Genomic DNA, 27,713 nt, shown 5'->3' on the forward strand with positions numbered 1-27,713 from the left:
ACTACAGCAAAATCTCTGGCAGGGCTTAGGCCTGAAGCACGCACCAGGAGTGACAGGCTACCACTATGCATCATTTCAATTGGGTACCCCAAATCCTGGCACAGTCTGCTTGTGGTGCTGCAAATGCCAACACGAACAACATTTATTCAATCAAGACACTGTAAGTATCAATTTTATTCGTTTTTTTTATTACAATAAATATGAAAAAAAATATTTTCCAACTTCTGTCGTCTTCAGAAGCCTTCTTACCACGTGGTTGTGATCCTTGAAAAAATTAGAATCATCATAGGCCTTCGTAGGCCCTATCTCCCTTGTCTTCGTGACTCCTGCTACTGGCTGCATAAGCACAACTTCTGGCTCAAGGTCTATAACTCTCGATATTTTCTGGCTGGTAACGAATGAAATATTTTCTCTTCTGTCAAACCTTCTAACATCTTCCCCCCTCCCCCCCCCCCCCCAAAAAAAAAAAAAAAATCACTAAACTAGAAATGTCGCTATGGCGACTGGTATGCCTCCGCCATAATGCATGATTCTCCTAATAAGTCTATAGTATGTCTTGACAATGTGTGATGACAGATTATTAAACATAACTAGCAAAATATCAAAATGACATGATTGTCAAAAATGTATTGAATGTTCACTTTCTTTGAACTAGGTTGAATTGGGTGACTGGCTATATTTTCTAAGAGAGCATGTAGTTGGGGATTTGAGGATTTTTACTGGACTTTTGACTCTTTTATAAAAAAAGTTTTATATGCATTGAGTAATTTTCAAGGTATGGAGAAAAAGTATAATTTCAGTATTAAATAGTAAATTGTTAGCATTTTAACCTGGCCTTTGACCCTTGACCTTTGACCCTATGACCCTAATATTCCAAGGAGACTCACTGTCAGGCAGAACATGCATAAATATGTACTAAGTTTCATGATGATACCTTGAGCCACTTCCTAATATGGAAGAAGTGAAATTTACCACTTTCACTTGTCCTTTGACATTTTGACCTCTGACCATTTTGGCGAAAGACTTCCTAGAGAATCTCCAGTGTGTAAAACATATATGTAACACTAAGTTTTAAGAAAAGTCCTGCAGACATTGCATAAATATAAGGGGAAAAAGTGACATTTTGAGGAGTTACGCCTGACCTTTGACCCTGACCTTTTACCCCATGACCCCCAAATTCCCTAGATAATCACTGCCAGTCAGTACATGCATACAGTGTATGTACTAAGTTCCATGAAGATATGCATGTACCTTGAACCACTTCTGAGATATGGAGGAAAAAAAATGAAATTTCAATATTTCCACTTGACCTTTGACCTTTGACTTAATGACCCGAAACTCTATCTAGAGAAGCTTCATTTGATAGTACATGTATACACTACATTTCAAGAAAATACCTTCAAGGCATTGCATAGATATGGGGGAAATAGTAAAATTTTGAGCATTTGACCTTGACCTTTGACCTTCAGCATATGCACCCAAAAGTTGATAGGCACAACTTCGCTCACTCATACATACAATGCCAAGTTTCATTGGGATACTTCAAATGTTTTTTAGTGTACGCTGTCCACAATATCTATTACGGACGGATGGAAGGACGGACAACCCGAAAACATTAAATGCCTCCGGCAACACTTCGTGGCGGAGGCATAAAAAGTAGTAATTGGCAAAGGTTCAAAGACAAAGGACAGCATAAATCAATACACAGTGCACATCATGCGTGCTTGTTGTTCACCATAGAGCTCATTCCTGAGATGATGTCGCCTGGCACTTCATGTGGTTGCATGGTCGAGTTTTGGCAGAATTTTGAGGGGCGTTCCCAATTGTAGTTTTTCTTCCTCAATATCGCGTTCCTCACTCAAAATTGCCAGAGTGTGAAAATCACAATCAGTGAGGAAAATTACCCACAGGATGATGTCTGATGACAAAAAATGACATGTTCTTGACTTCCCTAGACCTTTAAAATGAGTGTAAAGTTCAATATTCAAACCATGAATGCATTCACCACTTCACGAGGTAGTTTCATAACGCAAGGAGACCCTCCATCAAATTGGTTGTTTGGTCCTCCAAATGTTTCCTCTTATATGAATACAGCGTGTACATAGAGACTAAATGCATAACATATTACAATATATACAATCAATGTACGGACACATTTGGCAATGTAAGTATCACTAGGGATTTCTCCAAGTGCCCTGTACATTATCCATTATACACTATGCAAGTATCTGCCGGTTGTCTATAAAGAGACACCCTCTTAATAGTTTTGAGAAATTCTACACAAGCACAGCTTTCAGTTTCATTGACCACAGCCTATCATACAATTAAAATGACAGCCTATAATTGCTGTATAATCTGGAGTGAACAAGCATTGTGTCTCAGCATGGAAATGACTGATCAAGATTTACGAGCAAATTGTGTCACATCTCTTGACAACTGTTTTGTCTGCACAGCCTGAGCATGAGATACACAGTACACTCAAGCGCCTTTACAATTTGCATCGTGAGAGATCTTGAAATTAAATGGGCAAATGGTCATGAAATGAACTAACCTACCCTCAAAAGTATGATTTAATCATTGTTGTTTGGGGTGGGGAGATTGAGGTAAGTACAAACTAGATCACTGATGGCTTCAGTCAGTAAATACATTGTGTACATGCACAGGTGTAGCCTTGTTTTTGCAGCCCTACAGAAACTCCAAATTACTACTTAGTGAGCTAGGCAGTGAGACTAATACATTTGTAGGTCATGGACATTTAAAGGCATAATTTATCATAATTTGCAGATGAAACAAAAACCCAGCAATAGTGCTTTAAAATAGTTCCAAAATGTGAGTTTGGAATAGAAACAACGACTGTAAAAATTTGAATCGGTATAATCAATGTTATTAAAGTATTCTTGAATACACAAAATGTAAACAATAGTCTTATATTATAATCGAGAAGGATCGCCCCCATGCCTTCCTGTGCTTTTTTTGTGCAGCTATCTCCTTCTTCTTGTATTTCTTCTCTCATAACGTGGGTGAAGAAATATTGAAGAAAAAAAAATCCCACGGGTACCTAATACTTAACAAACCTAATGACTATGATCTCCCTCCCCAAATATCAATAATAATAATAATAATAATAATAATAATAATAATAATAATAATAATAATGATAATAATTATTATTATTATCATTATTATTATAACAATGATAATATGATGATAGTAATAATGGTGATGCACAGTGTGAAGCAGATAAACGGATGGTTCTATGATCTATCAAAGTTTTCGGTGATAAAAACATATAGGAGGGAGCAAATGAAGACAAAAATATTTCATTCTTCTATCATAACGTGGGAAAAGAAATAAGAATTTTAAAAAAATGGGAGGCCTTGAGACCAGCTGTTGATTCCTGAATGGAGGCAAGAGCAGGGGGTAATAAATATCAAAGTCATAGAGTCAAGGGTATCTCCCGTTGTTGCGACGGGAAGAATCTGTGGGCAGAACTTTCGGAGAATCTCATATGGGCAAGTCCAAGATAACGCACACGTTACGTATGGGACATTCAGAGACTTTTATGACCTGAAAAATAGTGTTAATGGCCTTTGATCATATTGAACTTCATCATGGTGATTGATATCTAGAAGAAGTATAATCATGTAAAAACTTGAGAAAAATGACCTTGACAATTATATTCTAGAAGAGAAAATATGTGCCGTTACGTATGGGACCAGAAAAATTTTGTTTTTTTGAACACTTTTTTCAACCTCAAAACTCTCTGAAAGTATACCATTCTACAACTTGTAACTCACTGTGATGAAAGTCACAACACTCAAGATTATCACAGGTAAGTTTCATGTCATTAGGCAAAAAGCTCTAATTACAGGTTCTAATCAAAGACAGACATGACGTGTTACGTATGGGACAGTTTGTCCCCCATTCATTTAGTGTGTGAAGAACCATGTTTATGGGTATTTTGCATAATCATTGAAGTAAAATCAGTTGAAACTACTCAAATACTGATCCAGATTGTCAAGGAAACAATATTCCCCAAATATTCACCATCATAATCATATTCAATCATATTTTTATATTTTTATGACCAACCTGGGTATGCATGCCCTTTGTCCCCCATTCGTTTAGTGTGTGGAGAACCATGTTTATGGGTATTTTGCAAAATAATTTTGCAAAATACTCATTTAAACAAATTTTTGCATAATTATTGAGGTGGAATTAGTTGAAATTACTCAAATACTGATCCAGATTGACAAGGGAACAATATTCCCCAGATATTTACCATCATAATCACATTCAATCATATTCTATATTTTTTATGACCAACCTGAGTATGTATGCCCTATTTTTATCATGATAGTTACTACTGAAAAATTGAATAGTTTAAAGTGTTTACTTCCATTGATGAAGGGCAGTTTGCCATTTAGTTTCAATAAAATACAACTTGACACAAGAAATATTAAGTTTAATAAATAAGCAATACCTGCTTCGTAGAACCCCAGTGATCGAGTAGATATCACGATGTCTGTCTAGCAGTCGGGTCATTGATTCGAGTCACAACTCAGTATGTATACCCATGAATTTTGTTGTGGCTACTACTGAAAACTGAATAAGGACAATTTGAGTATCACTTGCAATAAAAAAAAAAATCATTTTACTTTTTATTTCTTTTCTGTATATTTCACAATCATTTCAAATTGGATCTCCATCACATAAACTTTGAATTCCTCTAGTCTTAGGATTTTATGCTCTTAAGTAATTCATATAATTGGTTTCCAATCATCTCTTTAAATGTTGAAAACTGAATCCCCATTTCTACAAAAAACTATATCATCCCTTTAATGCTGATTTTTCATTGTGTATTTTGCCATTTTCCCCTCCCCCTTTCTGAAAATTGTTCAGTCAAGTTCATGTATTGTTTCAAGTGTCTATAAACTCAAAAAGTAGCTACAATGTTGGGATGCTTTCTTCAGGATGATTGACCATCTGTTAACTGAGAGACCTTCCCAGCTAGCTACATGCATTCACATGTAATATGTATGAGGATGTCCCATACGTAACGCATTTGTCCCATACGTAACATTATTTCAATGCCTAACAAAAAATATTTCTTTTACTTTTTTTTTCTTTTTTCTCTGGTATTTAATTTCTCTAAACAATAAATTGGAACTTTCCAAAAGGGCATTAAAACAACCTTAGCAATTTCAGAAAAAACCTAAAAAAATGACCTCATTTAGTTACGTATGGGACATCTCATGATAGGACACGAGCTAATTTGCATAATCATTTGCATAATCCCTAAATTTTCATACCAAGTTAAACTATGTGATGAACTTCTTATGTCCACATATTAATCAAATATTATTTGCTTTCCTTTGAATTAATATGAATTTTTATAAATGTCCCATCTGATACGTAACGCTGTGTTTCACATTTATGCAAATGAAGCCCTTGAAATTTGCATGAATTTACATAATATCATTTTTTCCTCCATGGAAATCAAAACTTCAACTCATAAGCTTCAAAATGATACCAAACATGTCAATATTGAGCAAAGATGAAATTTTGCCTTCTGAGGGGACCTTATCTTGGACTTGCCCATAAGCATTTTTGGTAATTTTTCCCTAAATGTTTTGTTTGTTTGTTTGTTTGTTTGTTTTTAGCGGAATCAAAATGTGTGTGTGTGTGTGGGGGGGGGGGGGTGGTGGTCATGGGTAGAAGAGAGCATGTGCACAAGTGACGAAAGAACGAGAAAACTTGTCTTTTTATTTCATCTATAAAAATGTGCAAAATCATAATGAGGAAAAAATAAAACCCCTCAGACCCGTGAATTTCCACGGGTGCTGCTAGTTATAATACAAATGTTGCTAGACTAAACCATCTACAGTTATGGTTTAATAAGAAAAATACTGATATCTCCTTATATGTTAGGCTTTATTGCAAAGAATTTATCTTATAGTAGGATGTTTTGTGATAAAACAGACCTATACATACGAATGTATGCATCAAATGTGATATCTTGAACATTTTATAAATCACTGTTCCCAAAGGTAAACAGAACTTTCAAGACATTTGTAATATAGAGAAAGGTCATTACATTCAAGGCAAACTATACTGTCTGGTGAAGGTTAACTGTTGTGTCATGCTTATCATTCCATCTTTATAATAACTTCATAAACCTCTTTTGAGTTAAAATGTGTACCTGAATGCATGAACTTATGAGCACACTCCAGATTATAACAAGGCAAGGGCCATAATGTGTCTCGCCCATTTGCGTACAAGAAATTGTACGTGAATGGGATATAACACATAAAAAAAAGATAGTTTTAACAGATAAAAAGAGATATAAAAGAGTAAAAATTTATGGCAAAAAAGAAACGTGCCTTAAAATCTTAACATTGAGCCCTTAAAGTTTGTTGACCCCTGCCTGTGACCTTTGACCTTGTGGTGACCATCCACTCCCCAAGAGACATCTACCATCCAAGCTTGGTCACAAATGGAGTTATGGATCAAAAGCTATGACCCATACAATAGAAACGCACCATAAAAACTTAACATTGGGCTCTAAAAGTTCGTTGAACCATGCTTGTGACCTTTGACCTTGTGGTGACCATCCACTCCCCTAGGGACATCTACCATCCAAGTTTGGTCACAAATGGAGAACTATGGATCAAAAGCTATGACCCATAATAGAAACGTGCCATAAAAACATAACATTGGGCTCGAAAAGTTCATTGACCCATGCTTGTGACCATTGACCTTGTGGTGACCATCCACTCCCCAAGGGACATCTACCATCCAAGTTTGGTCACAAATGGAGTTATGGATCAAAAGTTATGACCCATAATAGAAACGTGCCATAAAAACTTAACATTGGGCTCGAAAAGTTCATTGACTCATGCTTGTGACCATTGACCTTGTGGTGACCATCCACTCCCCAAGGGACATCTACCATCCAAGTTTGGTCACAAATGGAGTTATAGATCAAAAGTTATGACCCATAATACAAACGCGCCATAAAAACTTAACATTGGGCTCTAAAAGTTTGTTGACCCCTGCCTGTGACCTTTGACCTTGTGGTGACCATCCACTCCCGAAGGGACATCTACCATCCAAGTTTGGTCACAAATGGAGTTATGGATCAAAAGTTATGACCCATAATACAAACGCGCCATAAAAACTTAACATTGGGCTCTAAAAGTTCGTTGACCCCTGCCTGTGACCTTTGACATTGAGGTGACCTTCATTTATGGTAAAATGTGAAACTTTGTATGACCCCTCTTCCCTCCAAGTTTGATTGCAATTGAAGCCCAGAGTAAAGAGTTATTGAAGTTTTTGTAGCGTTACGGACAGACGACGGACGGACGACGGACGGACTCCCCGCACCTCATGTGGGCTCGACAAAAATGACTTGTATTATCAGCACTACCATCACTACTGTATATCATCAGCTACAATATTATAATATACAAATGATGCACAGGATAGAGTGTGTTAGTGTAGGCGTGGTGCACTCGAGGGTATTTACAATTGTGAAACATGCACGAGGCGAAGCCGAGTGCATGTTGCACTACATTGTAAATACCCGAGAGTGAGCTACGCCTCCACTAACGCCACGAAATAATCCTGTGCATCATTTGTTTTATAAAATGGGTCGAAAATTCGAAAACTAACATCATTTTTCAGCGTTTTTCATGTACCTTTGTGGGTCAAGACGTCCGAAGATGTTCGTCCCAAACAATTACGCACGTCGCACTCGCGGAAGTCCCGCACATACAGTATAACTAATGGGGGGTTGGGTTTCCGGACACTTAAGTTCCCGCATGAAAACTTACTTATTTTACATAGAATATGCACCCTTTACCTTAAAGACTTGATATAGACTCCTCATATAGGCCTACTAGACAACATACTCTGAAAACGGCGTGAGAATGAACCTGCTAAATCGTTGGATTTGCTCTTCAAAGTGACTCCATGTACGCGTCCGGTCCCATAACGCTTGGTCTACTGTACTGTACAAAGTGTACGTATAGTAGAGTATACGTGCGTACGCCACACATGTTATGCACAAGGTAAGACAGGCCGGCCGGCCGGCAGCCCGAACTAGAAGTTGTTTACAGGATTGACAGCGCGTATGCATGCAATTCATCAAAGGAGCCGCTGCGCGCACAGACGATCGGCAATCTACCATAGGATTACAGGCAGTGCAATTGTACTGAAGTAAAGGAAGGAGGTGTGTCTCATTTCAGCGCTTCCTATTGGCTACATTCTTGAACCCATTTTATAATGTAGTTTAAAGGGAGGCTAAGTTGAGATTATTGTGCTCTTACAAAGAAAAACAAAAGACTACTGCCTATGTACACTTGTCCATTCAAACTGAAAGTAAAAAATGGCAATATTAGAAAAACTGTAACCTGCGATGTGTTGCTGGGCAATTGTTTCAAAAGCCACCAGAGACATTATTCACCAGAAAAATCATGATTTGGAATGTGAACCCTTTGCGATGCAGTCATGAGACTTTTCACCCACTGTGTAAATTACTCCACATTATATATCCACGTTATAAATGTAAAATGTGCAAGTAATTGTAGGCCTAGTGATTACAATGTCAGCTGCACAAAGCAGATTCCTAAATGGCAATTTTTTTCTAGGGCCAAAAACTTGTCATTTTCATTGCAGTGTAAATTGAAAAGTCAAACTTTACAGATTAGCAATGTAAAACTTTTCAATGAGAAAGGGCCTAATGATAAACTACTGACTGAACATATTCTCTCTTTCTTTTTTTGTGAGGCAGGAAAGTTTGTCTGGTACGTAAGCATGAGAAACACCCATCCCTGAGGCATGAGTATTGTAGGTCTGTGGATTTGACTCACATCTTTCCTAGCATCATCACTATTAAACTGGCTGATTTAGAACTTTAAAAGCCAAAGGAGATTTGGCATATATCTTTGCCTGTCAGTTTGCACATTAATTAATGAATTTAAAAAAGCCACTTTAATAAGATATTATACATCATTCATGCAAGCAAAGAAAATACAATAACATTTTTTGTATTATACATGCAAGCAAAGATGCATACATGTAGGCCTAAATGTATCAAACTGTAAAGTTTAGCCACAGTCCCATGCACACACTGGAAGTAGAGTCACTTTCACTTTTCCACCTTACCACACACACAAACAATAAAATAAAATCTAAGTACCAAGTACAGTGTACTGTATAGATTAGCAGAAAGTTCAGTTACTACAGTCTAGAATAACCATTACAGTGCATTTAACAAATACTTTTCAATGTCCCATCCCATGTAAGACTACTGATAAGCACAATGGCAATATAGGCCGGTACAATTCAAATCAGACATAAAATACCATAGATATATATCATCTTGTACGTAGCCTCAAAATTACATTACTGTGTTACTCCCCCCCCCCCTCCTCCTTTTTTTTTCCTGCTTTTTTTCCTGCTTCTGACCATCTGAATGCCATTTGACTGGGAAGCATCAGAGCTTTGCCAAGTTTGTGTTGATATTGACTCAGTTTTTTTGACTGACGCACTTTGTGTAGATTTCTGCTTCTATGCTGATATGATGCATCAATCACGTTTTGCCTTAAGTTATACTTGCGCCAGCCATAGTCACACCACTACCATGATACAGATGCAGGGTGGTCTTGCGGGGGGGGGGGGGGGGGGGGGGGGGGGTGTATGTCCCTGCAACATGCTCAAATTCTTGTGCCACATCCTCCAAACTCAGCAACATGCTAAAAAAATATATAATCAAACATGTGCAAAACTTGAGAAACATCAAACTACCACTGGCACTTGGAAAATTTTTGCACAAAACATAAGACGGTACACAAGAATGTAAGCAGCACAAAATAAGTCTTGAAATATTGTTTGTTTACTATTTCTGCAATATTCTCACGTTTAGAGCTTGCAACATGCTCATATTTAACAAGCTGGGAACCATCCTGCAGATGAAGACTGGTACAAGTTGTATTGGTACCAGAATCTACCATCTGTGGTGGCTGCTCGAATTTCAAAGTACTTTATCAAAATGAGTGCATTTTTAAAAATATATTTTAGTGCACAAATGTACTCTCCTAATAAGTAACAATAACATATGTGTAGATACTGATCTGCTACAAATAACAAATAACAAATAACAAATAAATGCTGAAATGTAGGCTAGCATTATCATATTGACAACTAAACACAAAACACTAAACACAAAACAACAACAACAACCCTTACAAGCAAAAACACACCAACACACATTTGAAAAAAATATTGTGTATATATGGTGGAAAGCAGGGCTACTCCTCTCTCTTCTTCTTCTTCTTCTTCTTCTTCTTCTTCTTCTTCTTCTTCTTCTTCTTCTTCTTCTTCTTCTTCTTCTTCTTCTTCTTCTCTTCTTCGTACAGTATATCACCGGAAGTATAGTTGTACTATTTGGCAAGTTTGGTGTGTATACAACAGTGACTTTAAGAACATTTCTACATCGTATGGTACTACTAACTATGTGCGGCTGAAAACAATGCTCCTCTACATTTGTACTAGATCAACAAAGCAGGTTGACCGAAAGATTGGTCTGTAGAACTCTACAGTTTGTATCTTGTCGTAGGATATGTTTTGCTGAGACTATGTATGTCTGGCCACTCTGGGTTCAATCATAGAATCCCCTCCTGAGGAGAGCCGTAAAAGTAAAAAGTGATGAAAAACTCCTCTGGACAGACGGATTTTTCTGTCTACAAGGTCAATTCCATTGTGACTTATGGGACAAAGTGACAATTTTCAGCAATTTCAAACCAGTATTTTGAGAAAATAGTTGCATCAAATGCATTTTTCTCAGTTCATGGTTAGATCCATCGTATCACAGTTTATGGAAACGCCATACTTAGTTTGAAAAGTATCATTGCACTACGTACAGCAAGGAAAAATTGCTGTCGTGACTTATGAGACATTTGAGGACCACTGTTTTTCACATGGGAAAGTAAGTTCTGAAATATTCTTACACACAGAGTCTCTGGAAAGATATTTTCTTTCCTGAATGTAGCAAAGGGTTGGTGCTTACCCTGAGCCAAGTGGTATGAATATGTACTCATTGGTACAGTAGCAGGATAGGGAAAACCAGTGTGACTGATGGGACACAAAAACGTGACTTATGGGACGCTATCAACTACCACATTTTGAGATTGAGAGAAACATTTTCACTGATGCCGGAACAAGTTCTAGAACATCATAAAACCAATCTATGACCAAAGAACATTCAGAAAATAAGCCATCTGAGAATTACACAAGCTGTATTATGGTCATAATAGTGTATCAGAAGTGATACATAAATTCTGCAAAAATTTGCAATTTTCATGAAAAATGAAGGTTTTTCGAACATAACTCCACTCCACGTTCACCGATGTTCACAAATGAGGTATCAAAATATCCGTTGTGAAAGGCTGCTTTGAGTAAACAATACCAGATCATCTAATTAAGCTTCATTAATCATCTATACTCAATAGTTTGATTTTCATAAAATCCAACCTTTCTGTGGAATTGACCACAAAAGACAGGATCTCAAGGTTGACCAAAATTGGTCTGTAGTGTATCTTGTCGTCAAGGAAATGTTCCATGGAGGCTACGTCTGGCTTTACGGAATCCCCTTCTAACAGCCTAACCTGTGGAGAGCCACAAAGTAAAGAAATGATTTTAAAAAAAACTCCTCCGGACAGAATGATTTTTTTGTCTATTGACTAGGTAGATCTCCGACTGATGTTCTGATCTGGTTCCCTACTCTGCAACTGTAGAACTATCTATCTATCTAATGATATTATTATGACACAGCCCTGTCGTTGTCGGGCCAGATGCTCTGCGGAGCAGCTGCACCTCTAACTGCGACCAGCCTGAACGCGAAGCGTTCGGCTCCCACAGTATAACATATGGTTATGGGTCTACTGTGTGAAAGAGCACCCCGGGGTTACTGCACCTCTATCTAGACAGAAAGATCCGTCTGTCTGGAGGAGTCTTTTAATTTTTTGACCTTATCGCTCTCCTCGCTCGGGACACAAATCCGTGAAGCCAGTCTCGGTGGAACATATCCCGACAACCAGATACAGACCTATTGATCTTTTTTGGTCAACTGCAGACTTTAATAGACAGAAAGATCCGTCTGTCAGGAGAAGTCTTTTATATTTTTCACGTTATCGCTCTCCTCCGTAGAATCCGTGAAGCCAGACGCAGCTGCAGTCTCCGCAGAACATTCCTCGATGGCCAGATACAGACTGATCTTTCGGTCAACTGCAGACTGCACCTCCTGCTTGAAGAGTCTGTCGTATAACCAAGGAGGTATGAGATACCTCCTTGGTATAATTATAACTAGTCTAGAGTGCCACCTCTCGATTTTATAATAGACTCTATAATATATTGGGCATAAGATAAACACAATACTCAATATCATTCATACGTTTACGCCCGGGGGACCTGTGATAAATGATATGACAAACTCTGTGATAAGATTTGACCGAAAGATCGGTCTGTATCTGTCCGTCGGGGAATGTTCCGCGGAGACTGCGTCTGGCTTCACGGATCCCCTCCGTATAATGGCAAAATACAAAAGAGTCCTCCGGCCGGACAGACGGATCTTTCTGTCTATGATAAGATATGAGCAGTGTCATTACACAAGCGGACAGCAGAAGTAATAAATAAATGTCATAGTCTGAAAATTTACATTACCGTGTTCTTGAATTCCTGTTCTTCGCCTGTTTCTGACAATTTTGACTGTTAGTGCAGAATAGTGTCAACTCTGACCACGGATGACCATGTACGCGTGTCGTCACCTGTACTATGTGCGAAGAGCTCAGGGCTTGGACGGCTTGTAGTTCAAAGTTGTACCATCCCCACCAGGGAGGTATACCTCCTTACTTGTACATGTACTACACGCGCGCCAGCACAGCACATACACACACGAACACAACTACGCGTACTGTACTGCACTGACACACTCTGTATGAGTATAATCGTAAAAGAAACGAAAAGTTTTGTTCGTTGTGCGATTTGATGTGTGCTGTGCAGTGTGCAACATCAATCAATCATCAGTCAGCATGCAACATGTAGACCGCCGATTAGTCTAGCTTCAAGATGTTTAATGCCCACCCTTTCACCACCAATTTGCTGCGATTGTATTCGAATATTAAAATAAAGATGGGCCTAAAGATGACCACTATATAGCCATCAGAGTACAGATACAGTGTAGGCCTATCTAATCATCATGATGATCTAGTGTCACAATTGGAATCACTTTAAAGAAATAAGATAAATATTTGCACAGATAATACTGCGCTGATTGATCTATTTCACATTGATTATTATGTGAACTCGATCCAATCCCAACATATTTATCACAAGCCCGCCTGAGATCAGGGCCCCGTTTTATCAAAAGCTAAAATCGATTTTAAATTTCCTTACTAGATTTTGACAGAAAGATGTGTCTGTATATTGTCGTCGGGGATAGGTTTGTTCCGCAGAGACAATGTCTGGCTTCACGGAATCCCCTCTGATCCCTCTTATGGGGTGAGCCATACAAGTAAAAAAGATGATGATGGTGATGATAATAATGATAATAATAACAATAATAATAATAACGATAATAATAATAATAATAATGATAATAATAGCGATAATAATAATAAAATGTGTTTGATAGAGCAGGCCGGGCCGGAGCGTTTTCAAATGTTGGGGGGGGGGGGGGCACTGTCGGGTTTCATGAGCTAAGAAGCAAAAAAAAAAAAGAAAGGACTTCAGCTCATCTCTCCCCTTCCACTTCCTGGTTTCTTCAGCTGACAAGCAAAAAAAAAAAAAAAAAATGTCTTCAGTGCAAAAACATGACCTTACCGCGCTCACACTACAAGATCTCAATCTATTTCTTTTTAGTGCCACTTGCGTACTTCCGGGGTAAAAAAAAGTTGGGGGGGGGGGGGGCCAAACTAATGACACCTTATGTATTCCTTGTGTATGGTGCACAAAATCCGGCCATATAGAGGTTTGTTGCGGTGATTTTGTTCTGTTGGGGCTTGGCAACGTAAGATGGTTACGGGCCAGCGAAGCGAGCACAGCCGAGCCAGTCGAGCACCCCCCTCGGCTGGGCGCTCCTCACCATACAGCGAGAGGGCCTTGACAGAAGGCTACTGTCAACCAAACTGTGCGAAAAGCTCTTTCAAGCAATCCGGTCTACCCTGCAGGTTTTAAAGTACGTGGGACTATTGTAACGCCCGCTCGCAGGTGCTCTCGTTGAACCTCTTAGGCTTTAGCGAAGGATCTTCCAAGGAAAGTGATCACGATTTACAAACTTGAGCATAACTGTGCCATAAGCCAAATCACCCTGCTGATATCTCAGGCTCTGGTCGACTGAACTACGGATATGTGCGGCTTCTTAATATTATATTTCATGTTGTAGGTCTCATCTCACGCACTTTTGCCACCATCCCCAGTCCATACATACCGCCATTACCGCCATACCGGTAAATACAGTACAATCATCGAATAATACCAGCTGACATCCACTTTATTCCCTATGATTTTGTATTCATGAAGCAGAGAATTATGGAATATGCACACTTTGTGTCTGTAACTTTGTTCCACTAGCATTTCAAATAGTTTATGTACTTCGATACTATGATACACAATTTTAATTCAGCCCAGTGAGTAAGCACAGAAAATACAGAGCTACCAAGTCTCACGCATTCTGCGTGAGGCTCAAGCATTTCGGGGCAATCCCACGCATGGCACCCATTTTTCTCACGCATCGGGCGAAGTCTGCAACTTGGGCCTATAATGAGTATATAGCTCAAAAGATTAAAGTGATAGTTCAATTGCAAATGAAGGTATATTTCCCTCTTGTCTTTCAAAAGTAAAAAATAGTCAAGTATGCACCTGATCGCACCATCAAGAGCTAAAAATTGAAAAAGCTCCCTACCGTGGGAGGCCGGGGGGGGGGGGGGGGACCCCTCCCACACCCTCGCTCGCGCGCACATTCGCATGCCGAGTCATGAAAATCTCACTCATAAAATTTTTTTGAACTTGGCATCCCTAAAAATATGCAGTCTTTAAAGCTTTGTTTTGCTTAATTTTGCTTTGTTTTTGGTGGTTAATTTCTTGGCTATGGAAGTATTAAGGAGAAAAAAAGTCTGCAGTTTGAAGAAAGAATTGAGAATAACTCCTCCCCCTAGTTAGAACTTTTTGTAATATGTGTAATCTTTCATCCAAAGATTTGACCTATCAATATTTAAGATAGTCTTCAATGTTTCAAGGAAACTTAATTTACGTCTGTGTTCAGGGAAATATTCTCTCTTTTTTTCCTGGCAGGTGTTGGTATAAAATCACACAATTGTTAACATATTACTCCAAAAGGGCTATAACCGTATGCAACAGAATCAAAGCCCTGTAGGCATTCTTGTATGCAGAGCTGCACTAAGCTATCGTGTTTTATGTCTTATACATTTACTTCACTATTAAATCATCCACATTTTCCTGAACTTTGATTACCGTACCGTACGTGATATGTGCAATTTTCTGTACCATGGTATTACAAAAACAAACAAACATGATTTTTGTTGGGATATAGTTTCAGAGACTCCAACCCCAAGCACCTTCTGATCGGGAGATTCTCCCGCCCGAAACCCATAGCAAACGGGAGACTCCAAGTTGATGTGCGAAGTGCGAAGTTCCTAGGATTCTAGATGTTCACTGGTGCTATCTTAGGATTATTTTTTCAACATACGATAGAAATAAGTAAGAAATCCTTTCCACCGGGAGACACAGAGCTAGGGCGGGAGAAATCAAATCTCAAACGGGAGAACAGGAGATTGTGCAAAAATGGGCTTTCGGCGGGAGATCTCCCGTCGAAAACGGGAGAGTTGGAGTCTCTGTAGTTTCTAATACAGTGTATGTCTAATATTTTACTGTGTAATTGTATGTTCTTTCATCTACAGAAACTAGCAGCCCTGCATATGAAATGGCAACAGCAGCAGGGCTCTGCAGTCAGATTGAAGTGCATGTACCCTGGTACTGTATCAGAGACTCCAACTCTCCCGTTTTCGACGGGAGATCTCCCGCCGAAAACCCATTTTTGCGAAATCTCCCGTTCTCCCGCTTATGATTTAATTTCTCCCGCCCTGGCTCTGTGTCTCCCGTTGGAAAGGATTTCTTACTTATTTCTATCGTATGAAAAAATAAGCCTTAGATAGCACTACTAGAGAGCATCTAGAACCTGGGAATATCGCGCTTCGCACACATCAACTTGGAATCTCCCGTTTGCTAGGGGTTTCAGGCAGGAGAATCTCCAGCTCAGAAGGTGCTTTGGGTTGGAGTCTCTGCTGTATACAGTATGTTTCTGCCAAGTTTTAATTGTTTTGTGTCTGATGATATAACTTTGTATCTTTCAGGCCTGGTCTGTAGCAGTCTACATAGTTCAGACATCAGCCATGATTAGATTTGTGTTGATGGTATCAAGATCAGAGAGAACTTGCTTTGCCCACTATTTTGAACACAAAGATCCCCAGGAAAGGACCTCTCTGGAAACAGATTTGATCCATAAGATTCTGGCCAGAAAGACAAAGAATGTAAGTAACAGAGACTGTGGTTAATTCTTTTAGAGAACTTTTGATATTAATTGAAGATGCATGAATAAATGTCTTGTTTTTTTGTTTTTTTTAATGCCAAAATAAAGGTCAGGAAATACAGTGCTTTAAACTGTAACATGCCTTGTTTATGTGTGCAAGTTTGCCTCTATCCAGGGTACCATGTTTACATTTACCAGGTGACAAGTGGGCCAAGTTAATTCTCACTATCGGGATACAGCCACTGGCTATGCCTGTTGATTTCTGTATATTTACAGTGTACTTATTATTTAAATGTAGTATTAATACCTCGCCTACCGTACTAGTTTTACTTGTTTGGCTTTAAAGAAGGTCTAGGTGTTGTACAGTGGTATTATGTAAAAGCAGTGTCAAAACATTGATAATTCTTTTTAAAAAGCTCTCTGCATCATCTTTGGTTGTCGATACGCCACTGACTTTGATATGCTTGCACAATTACGCATGATCACCCTGAAGGAAAACATGAACATGTGGCATTTGACGTTCATTAAAAAAAAAAAATGAACTACACTAATTCAAAATCTATTTACCTCAGAATCCAAGTAACAGAAGACATTGTCAAAAAATTCCTTATTTTGTAAAACAAACACGATGAAGTACAGCCCAGTTCCATCAGTACATGTAGTACGTCTGTATAATGCTAAATAGGTATTCAATGTGATACAATGTATTATAGTGCAATGATTCTGAATCTGTATCATGTTTGAATAACATGCTTTGTATTTTTATTATTTTGATTTGCAACCAACACAATGTAATAGTGTAATAACTCAGTCTACATCTTCTTTTTTATTTGTTTTTTCCTCATCTGTTTTGTCCTCTTCTACTTCATCTCTTTTATCAATTTTTCTTTTTTTTTTCCTGCTCTCCTTTGATGCCTTTCTTTTCTTCTCCCCCTTGCCTTCTACCAGGTACTTTTTCTTCTCTTCTCTTCCCCCTCTATCTCTCTCACTTTCCAGGGGCGGATCCAGGAATTCCGCAAAGAGGGGGCGCGTTTACAAAATTAAAGGGGGGGGGGGCACGCACCCCTCCCCCCCCCCATTTTTTTCTTTTTATTTTGTTTCAACAAAAAATAAAGGGGGGGGGGGGGGGCGTGCGCCGGTTGCGGTCCTCCCTGGATCCGCCACTGCTTTCCCCTCTCCATCTCCTTTCTCACTCTGGCTCTATTTCTCAATTGTTTCTCCATTTTCTTCTTGATCTGTTATCCATTTCTTCATTGATTGAATTGTGATATATCACTAATGATACAACTTGTATGTATCAGGATGTAATCAGGCTGGATTATTTTCTCAAATAATCAAGTAACTAAATATTTTTTATTACATATGGCATTCTAATAGTATATCTGTATACAATGCCAAATTGGTGTATGAATGTATTCTAAGGAGTATCGTAATGATTAAGAATCTACATCCTGTTTCAATGACATGCCTTGTATTGGTTTTTTTTTTTACATGCATGCATTCAGCATTGTGATAGTGTAATGATTCATGGTGTATATCATGTTAAAAGGACATGTTTTTTGTATTAAAAAAAACAACAAACTTACATTATGTATTCAATACAACATAAAAGTCATGCATGTTCGAATGACTTGCCTTGTAACTTTCTTTTACTTGTTTTTTTTTTGCTTCTTTTTTGTTGTCTTCTGCTTCATCTCATGTATTGTTTTGTTTCTTGCGCTCTCCTTTGGTGTCTTCTTTTTCTTCTTCCCTCACCTTCTACTTCTCCTCCCTTCTCTCCCTGCTCTCCCCCCCCCCCACCTCCTTTCTCACTCCCGCTCTATTTTTATGCCTCCGCCACGAAGTGGTGCCGGAGGCATTATATTTTCGGGTTGTCCGTCCGTCCCTCTGTCCTTCCGTCCGTCCGTAATGAATTTTGTGGACAGGGTAACTATCAAAACCTTTTGAGGTATCCTCATGAAACTTGGCATGTATGTGTATTAGGAGGTGAAGTTGTGCCTATCAACTTTTGGGTGCACATGCCCAAGGTCAAAGGTCAAAAGGTCAAGGTCAAATACATAAAATTTCACTATTTCCACCATATCTATGCAATGCCTGAAGATATTTTCTTGAAACTTAGTGTATACATGTATTACCTAATTAAGATTCTCTGGTGAAAGTTTGGGTCGTGAGGTCAAAGGTCAAAAGGTCAAGTAAAAATATTAAAGCTTCACCTTTTTTCTCTGTACCTTGGAAATTGTTCAAGGTATCTTGATGGAACATATTGATATACATGTACTGACTGGCAGTGATTATCTAGAGAATTTTTGGTTCATGGGGTCAAAGGTCAAGGGTCAAAGGTCAAGGGCAACACTCCAAAATTTTACTATTTCCATCATGTTTATGCAATGCCAGCATGATTTTTTTTTTTTTTTTACACTTGGTGTATGCATGTATAACCTAATAGAGATTCTCTGGAAAGTTTTTTTTTTCTTTTGTTTTTGCCTCAAAGGTCAAAAGGTCAAAGTTAAGTGAAAGTGCTGAACTAAGTTTTTCCTCCATATCTCGGAAGTGGCTCAAGTTATCTTGAAACGTACTACATATTTATGCATGTTCTGCCTGACAGTGATTATCTTATGAATTTTAGGGTCAAAGGCCAGATGAAAATGGTAACAATTTAGTATTCAATACAGAAATTGCACTTTTTCTCCATACCTTGAACATTATTCAATGCATATTAAACGTATGAATGGGTCAAAGTCCAGTTAAAGTCCTTAAATCCCAAATACATGCTCTCCTATTCATCCAATTAAACCTAGGTCAAGGAAGGTGAACATTCAACACATTTGTGACAAACTTGTCATTTTAATATTTTGCCAATTTTGTAAAAATGTAATCACACATTGTCCACATGTACTATCTAGACCTATTAGGAGAATCATGCATTATGGCGGAGGCATACCAGTCGCCATAGCGACATTTCTAGTTCAATATTTATTTTTTCGATATTTTACCCATCTTACTGTCAATGGCAAAATTGTGATACAATTGTATTAGTGATGAGGTGTATCAGGTATAAAATTAGGTTGGCACTATCTTTCACATAATCCAATTATCTCTGTTTTTATTATACAAACATGACTTTTATCATTTCTACAATTTCCTGATAAGAATGTTTTCCTTGTGTAGCATATATTCTCTCTTTGTACTTTTATCATTGTAAATCAAACACAGTTCATCCATTAGGCCGTGAAGTTTGATAATAAGTAAACCCATTCAATTCTGTTCAATTTGATTTAAGCACTATGATATTTATACATTAGTAAATGCATTCATTGTGGTCCTCTTGTCTTTTTCGTATAATGTTTCAGTGCTCCTTCTTCAACTATCATGATGTGAAGATAGTGTTTCGCCAGTACACATCAGTCTTCGTGATACTCGGCGTGGATGAAAGTGAAGTGAGTAATGTCTTCGTATGGTCAATTGTCCTCTTCACATCTCAAGCAAATGCCCGCCAACTTTCCTTCCAGTGTACCCCATTAGAGAGAGAGAGAAGGAGAGAGAATAATAGAGAATTGTTGTACAGCTGTAGTAGTAAGCATGCAGAATCTTAAAATGGACATTTCTTTGTGTTGTATAATGACTACAAATTCATATTGTGTAGTGTGAATTGTGAAGAGAAAACCATACCACAGGATAAGTGTACAAGTACACTCAACCTTGCCTAAGTCGAATCTATTTGGACTGAAGAAATAGATTGGACTTAGAGAAAATTCGACTTGGGAGATTAAAATCAATAGAATATAAAGAGAAGAGGACTTGAAAAGACCTTCGACTTAGGCGATGATTCTTCTTATGCGAGGTTGACTTAATTAAGCAAGGTGGACTCTAGCTGGTTATAGACGATTTTAGTTACTTGCACTGCACAGTATGTAACTCTGCAAAGTACATTTTAAAGATATCAGTGGTACATGCATTTATTGTCATGTCAGAGATATCGGTATTCAGCAGGATTTGGTAACTTCAAGTATCATGTGACTTTAATATGATGTTTAAATGTTTTCTTGCCCACTTTTATGCCTTTCATTTTGTGTTATTTTTCACCTCAGAACGAACTAGCGATACTGGAATTCATTCAACTTTTTGTAGAGATTCTAGACAGCTATTTTCCAAGAGTGGTAAGTTTGCAAACTAAGCACATTATCTTTTGTTACAACATACCACCTGTTATGAGTGCTACTGATTAAGTTGTCATGCCCATTTTGTGTTTTTGCCAGTCTTACCAATACTCCTAAAAAAGTTGATGAATACCATTATCAAACATCAAATATCTCACACAATCACTAGGATGCCTTATTAGATTATGCAGTCTGACAGCTATAGACAGGGCAGAGCCAGGCAAAAACTGCCTTTTTTTCCAGTCAAGGTTTTCTCACTTGATTCTGGTACTTTAGACCATACTTAACAAAATAAGCTTCTGTGCCATCTTGAAATCTGTCCCGAATCCAAGATGGCCGCCAAAAATCCAAAATGGCCGCCAGAGGACCTAAAAAGTGCCTTCTGTGGTTAAGATTTGTCTGGGGATGGGATTTTTTTACTCTATTTGATGATAAATGGTAAGAGAAATAAGATTCAGTGGATTAAAATTAGAATCAGTTTCTTTTTTATTGCGAAAATCCAACATGGCCGCCAGACGCAGCTGCCGAAATTAATAAATGTCATAATAACCGGAGGGCCAAACCCTAAAAACTTGCTTACTTAACGAGTGAGTTCCACTCTCTCTACAAACTAAGTAGACCATGCTTATTTTCAAATTTCTATTGTAACAAACAACATACCACTGGTCTACCTCAAAAAAATTGTTGCAAAAGCCTCCAAATCCAAAATGGCGTCCAAGATGGCCGCCATATTTACTGAATTTGCTATTTGAAAGATGATTTGATAGAAACATCAGATTTCAACAAATGTGGTGTCATATGAAAGAGAATAAAATTTCCTACAAGTTGATACCATTTTTGTGGGCGATTGTGATAACTGAATTGAGATATAAAGGAAAAACTCTCATTTTGTGATATTTTTCTGAAAAAAGGAAAATCATGAAAATGCATGATTCAGCATAAATCAGAAAAAGACGGAAGGATTATCTTGAAACTTTTTAAGAATTTTGCTTTACATAGAATTAATATTTGGAGAAAATTAGGGGTCACTACCATTTGTGGTTCAGGAGTTATAATGTCTCAAACTTGAAAACTCACTATGTAAAAATTTCCACTTTAGCTGTGACAAGACCTTGTTGGTCGTAAAGCGAGTCTGCACGCGCCAAGACTACTACACGCACCACTGGCACTGACGCTTGTAGCATGCAGTGCCAGTGGTGCGTGTAGTAGTCTTGGTGCGCGCAGACTTTTTTGACAAACAAGAGTTTGTGCCTGCAAACTAACTTTTCATACCATGTGGTAGCTCAGGTGACGCTGATCGCTATCATTTCAAAGTAGATTGTTCTGGAGCAGATGAGATGAAGCAAAAAATGTCTTTCAAATAGAGGTAGAAGCTTGAAACAACCATGCTATAGAAAGTTTCAAACAAAATTCGGATCAATCACTCAAAAACTTCAAGATTGCAGGCCATCAAAGTTGACATAGTTTATTGCGCCAAATTAAATGTATTATTTTAATTTTGGTACAATTTTGTCTGTTGTGCTATCTATTTATAGTTTTTATATATTTTGAACATTGTAGTGCTATTTCAAACCGTCATGGGTTTTTATGGAGATATTTTAAAAACCAGTGATATTCTACTCCGAAAAAGAAAAAAAAATCGAGTGGAAGTTTCATTTTTGAAGGAGTTAATAACGGAAACCAGTAAATTTAAAGTAAAATTGGAGTGAATTTTGAGTGAAAATTTTCATTTTCACTCATTTTAGAGTGACCTTAGGGATCACTCGTCACTCTTTGAGTGATCCCTGAGATCACTCTAAAAGGAATGAAAATGAACATTTCCACTCTCGAGTGATCCTGATATCTAAAATGTGAAAGCATCTACCAATGGCATTAGTTCAATTCAATTTTGACACTATAACCCACATGAAATCAGCCTAAAACGATGTAAGAAAAATCTATTCACAGTGAATACACTTTCAGCATGCTTATTTGTAAATTCAATTCAATTCAATTCAATTCAATGTTTTATTTCATTTTTCGACAAGAACATATAAACATCACTTCTTCTTTTTTGGTAACAGAAAATTAGGTGCTCAAAACTATGTAAGATGAAAAGAATACAATAATTGTAGCACCTTTACAGATTATCATAAAACTCGAGTGATTTGAAGTAAGTAAACATTGTGGATAATTCGAAAAATGGAGGGACCCACTAAAAAGACAAGTCTTGTAGAATGTGGGCCCCTCAGAAATGTGAATATACAGCATGAATAATCATTTTGGACAGTGTTATTTGAACAATATACTGAAAAGTAATTTCGCACAACACATTTAAAAGCAACTTTGAGAAATTGCCGCCATGTCGGATTTTTCGGGGGGGGGGGGGGTGCTCGGATCAGAAGGGCTTTCAAGGACATGTACGGATCAGATATTATTACACATATGCCATCATCATTCACGTTTCTACAACAGCAGAGTAACATACAAGTACAAAAGCATATCTTTGATACAGAAGCATTTCTTTTTTAAATCAAAGATCGGGCCTTACCCAAACACTAAAATGAGCTCCACCCCCCCCCCCCCCCCCAAAAAAAAAATAAATAAATAAATAAACCCTCAATATGGTTTAAACAAGGACAATATATATGATAGACAGCAATACAAGAAATTCTAAAAATATATCAAATTATTAATCAAGATTTGACTCTGACGCAACACACTAAAGGTATCGTTTGTCATTGGAAGAGATATCACATTCGATTTATATGTGCAGGTTAGTTGTATCACAAAACATTCTACCATGTAAAAATATATATATATATATATATATATATATAATGAAGCCTAAAACATACGGAGATATCACCATTTCTTTTCAAGAAACCATGACATTGATAACTGTTGACAGCTTAGTATAAAAAACTAGAAATGTCGCTACGGCGACTGGTATGCCTCCGCCATAATGCATGGTTCTCATAATAGGTCTATAGTACAATGTCTTGACAATGTGTGATGACAGTTTCACACAATTGGCAAAATATTAAAATGACAGGTTTGCCACAAATCAATGTCTTGACAATGTGTGATGACAGTTTCACACAATTGGCAAAATATTAAAATGACAGGTTTGCCACAAATGTGCTGAATGTTCACTTTCCTAGAACTAGGTTCAATTGGATGAATGATTAAAACATCAGTGCAGGTATTTGGGGAACTGATGATTTTTACTTGACTTTTGACCCTTTTATAAGTTTATGCATTGAGTAATTTTCAAGGTATTGAGAAAAAGTATAATTTCAGTATCAAATGGTAAAATAGCATTATCTAAACCTGGCCTTTGACCTTTGACCTCACATTTCCAAAGAGAATCACTGTCAGGTCTAATAGAACATGCATAGATATGTAAGTTTCATGAAGATACCTTGAGTTACTTTCGAGATATGGAGGAAAAAGTGCAATTAAGCACTTTCACTTGACCTTTGACCTTTTGACTTTTGACCTTTTGGCAAAAACTTCCCACAGAATATATATTTGGTAATACATGCATACATCAAGTTAAAAAAACAAACCTTCAGGCATTGCATAAATATAAGTAGTGATATTTTGAGGAGTTGACCTTGACCTTTGACCCCCCTGACCTTTGACCCATGACCCCCAACTTTCCTAGATAATCACTGCCCATCGGTACAAGCATATATATACTAAGTTCCATGAAGATACCTTTAACCATTTGCGAGATATGGAGAAAAACATGAAATTTCAACCTTTTTTCACAAAATAACCTGTGACCTTTGACCCCATGACCCCATGACCCTAAAATCCAAACAAAGGATTATTCCCCAGGATATACCCTCATACCAAGTTTGATGTAAAACCACAACACGGTTCTTGAGATATCGACAAAAACAAAACGGGACGGACGTCCGGACGTACGTACGGACGGACGGACGAACGACCCGAAAACATAGTGCCTCCGGCCACTTCGTTGGCGGAGGCATAAAAACATATCAGAACAATCTACTTTGAAATAATAACGATCAGCGTCACCTGAGCTACCACTTGGTATGAAAAGTTAGTTTGCAGGCACAAACTCTTGTTTGTCAAAAAAGTCTGCGCGCACCAAGACTACTACATGCACCGCTGGCACTGCTGCCAGCGTCAGTGCCAGTGGTGCGTGTAGTAGTCTTGGCGCGTGCAGACTCTCTTTACGACCAACAAGGTCTTGTCACAGCTAAAGTGGAAATTTTTACATAGTGAGTTTTCAAGTTTGAGACATTATAACTCCTGAACCGCAAATGGTACTGACCCCTAATTTTCTCCAAATATTAATTCTATGTTAAGCAAAATTCTTAAAAACGTTTCAAGATAATCCTTCCGTCTTTTTCTGATTTATGCTCAATCAAGCATTTTCATGATTTTCCTTTTTTCAGAAAAATATCAAAAAATGAGTGTTTTTCCTTTACATCTCAATTCAGTTATCACAATCGCCCACAAAAATGGTATCAACTTGTAGGAAATTTTATTCTCTTTCATATGACATCACAATTGTTGAAATCTGATGTTTCTATCAAATTCTATCTTTCAAATAGCAAATTCAGTAAATATGGCGGCCATCTTGGACGCCATTTTGGATTTGGAGGCTTTCGCAACAAATTTTTTGAGGTAGACCAGTGGTATGTTGTTTTTTACAATAAAAATTTGAAAATAAGCATGGTCTACTTAGTTTGTAGAGAGAGTGGAACTCACTTGTTAAGTAAGCAAGTTTTTAGGGTTTGGCCCTCCGGTTATTATGACATTTATTAATTTCGGCAGCTGCGTCTGGCGGCCATGTTGGATTTTCGCAATAAAAAAGAAACTGATTTTAATTCTAATTCACTGAATCTTATTCCTCTTACCATTAATCATCAAATAGAGTAAAAAAAAACCCATCCCCAGACAAATCTTAACCACAGAAGGCACTTTTTAGGTCCTCTGGCGGCCATTTTGGATATTTGGCGGCCATCTTGGATTTGGGACAGATTTCAAGATGGCGCAGAAGCTTATTTTGTTAAGTATGGTCTAAAGTACCAGAATCAAGTGAGAAAACCTTGACTGGAAAAAAAAGGCAGTTTTTGCCTGGCTCTGCCCTGTCTACTACAGCTTTCTTTGCAAATTTGATTTTCTAATTTGTATTATTGTTTTAACATAATTTTGCTAAGATATTATCTGAGCTGGTGGTATCTGTTATGGCTTTCACTCCATAGTACTATTTTCATTTTGAGTAAAATCTCATCAATATTTTGATTGTTTCTTCTTTTTTTCCCCCCATGTAGACGGAGTTTGATGTATCCTTTTTACCAGTCTCACAGAGCTCTGGTCAGTTGATCAGGTTAAAATGAATGTGTGTGATCTTGCCAAAGCTCTCCATATGTGTGGTATTTGTCTGAGTGAAAAAAAAAACAAACATTTTTGATTGGAGAGAGCCACAGTATTTTGTTACTCTGTGCTCGTAATAGTCATTATACCCATACAGTTGTTCTTGATTATGAGGAAATTTTTGACACTGCATTATGAAGTTTATGATGTCTGTTTAGATGATGCTTAACCATCAGGCCACAACTGATATCAGTCTTAATCAGTTGAAAGTCCATGTTTTAGGCCCATTTCTGAGGGCAAGTTGCTTCTGTATTAGTGTAAATAAAATGCTGCAAAGAGAACATACTTTCCATATCACTTATATACGCTGTATTGGTGCCAGGTATACTTGGTACTAACGTGTCTAGTGATGTGGAAAATGTGATGATTTTCTGATTATGTGAGCCAATACAACTTTGCAATTACAGGGTGTGCATTTCCAGATGCAGCTTTTATATAAAAACAAAGAAAAGAAAAAAAGAAATGTATACACCAAATGTCTTACATGCAAATTATATACATTTGCACCTTGATGTAAATAATTTCCCTGTCAGAATATATGTACTGGCTACCCAGAGTGCAAATAAATACAGCTATGGGTCGAAACACTCCAGCAGGAAGATTACAATCCTATTAACAGTCAAGTCACACCTATGTTTCTATTGCTTGCATAAAAGTGTTGTGTACTTAACCAAAAAATGAACAGATCATGTTCAACTTGGAGAAGCTGCACATTATACTGGAGGAGATGATCAGCAATGGCTTCATTGCAGAGACAAGGAAGAGCCACATACTGTCGCAGCTGAGGCTCACAGATTCCCAGAGATGACAACGCCAACAGAGGTCCCATGGGGGAACTGGCCAATACCAAAATCATACAGATGGGCTCTGAGTAGAGTTGTCATTTGAAAGCTTAGGGCACCAAAGTCGTACACTACACAGAGGCATCATATATGTGGTGTGTTGGTTTTGAAATGGGCTCTTTGATCAGAGGATTGTGGGTTCAATCCTATCTAAATTCTTAGAGCATGTGTAATGGATGAAGACGCATGACATTAATGGCTAGAGAAACGTAATGCATTCAAGTGAGCATTAATGCCTATCACTTTGGACTTTCTAGAAGATGATTCATCCAAACTGCCACTCTCTTGCCAGGAATGTGGATTGGTGCCCAGAAGAATGCAGAAGACTTGAAATAAATGTCTGTCACAGGATGCCATTGTAGCCAGCAAGGGTAGGAATGAGAGTAAGAGCTGGAATGTGTCAGGGTAGTCTGTCTAACTCAAAGTCTGAATAGACAAAAACTTTGACATCCCCCTTTTCACACTACTAACATCTTGAGAAGTATGTGTGGATTTCCTTCATGGAATGTCATTCACACTTTGGCAAGAATATTTTCATTAAGCTGGTCATGATAAAATCAGGTGTATCAAGTTTAATTACTGTCTGCAATGCATATTACTTTCATGTTATTAGTACATGTATTTAAAACAAAAAACAACAATCTCAAGCTGTAGTACAGTAAACCTCGTGTAAAGTCCACATACAGGGGACCAGAGAAAATCTGTCAACTT

General features: G+C 37.8%; 1 protein-coding gene and 1 pseudogene across 1 annotated transcript; one reads left to right on the plus strand and one right to left on the minus strand.

The window, feature by feature from the left end:
* Positions 1-12,881, minus strand: part of LOC139737626 (uncharacterized) — a 96,851-nt pseudogene extending 83,970 nt beyond the window's left edge.
* Positions 12,882-14,307: 1,426 nt separating this feature from the next.
* On the plus strand, positions 14,308-27,065 carry LOC139737628 (AP-4 complex subunit sigma-1-like). Its single transcript, XM_071648301.1, has 6 exons — positions 14,308-14,507; positions 16,431-16,607; positions 19,957-20,043; positions 20,695-20,763; positions 26,058-26,069; positions 26,846-27,065. The coding sequence occupies exons 2-6, from the start codon at positions 16,470-16,472 to the stop codon at positions 26,966-26,968; spliced, it is 429 nt and encodes a 142-aa protein (XP_071504402.1). The 5' UTR covers positions 14,308-14,507; positions 16,431-16,469; the 3' UTR covers positions 26,969-27,065.
* The last annotated feature ends 648 nt before the right edge of the window (positions 27,066-27,713 follow it).

This window comes from Diadema antillarum, unplaced genomic scaffold, assembly GCF_040938485.1.
Source record: "Diadema antillarum isolate AM-2024a unplaced genomic scaffold, OU_Dant_1.0 seq00000697_RagTag, whole genome shotgun sequence".
In the NCBI taxonomy this organism is placed as follows: Eukaryota; Metazoa; Echinodermata; class Echinoidea; order Diadematoida; family Diadematidae; genus Diadema; species Diadema antillarum.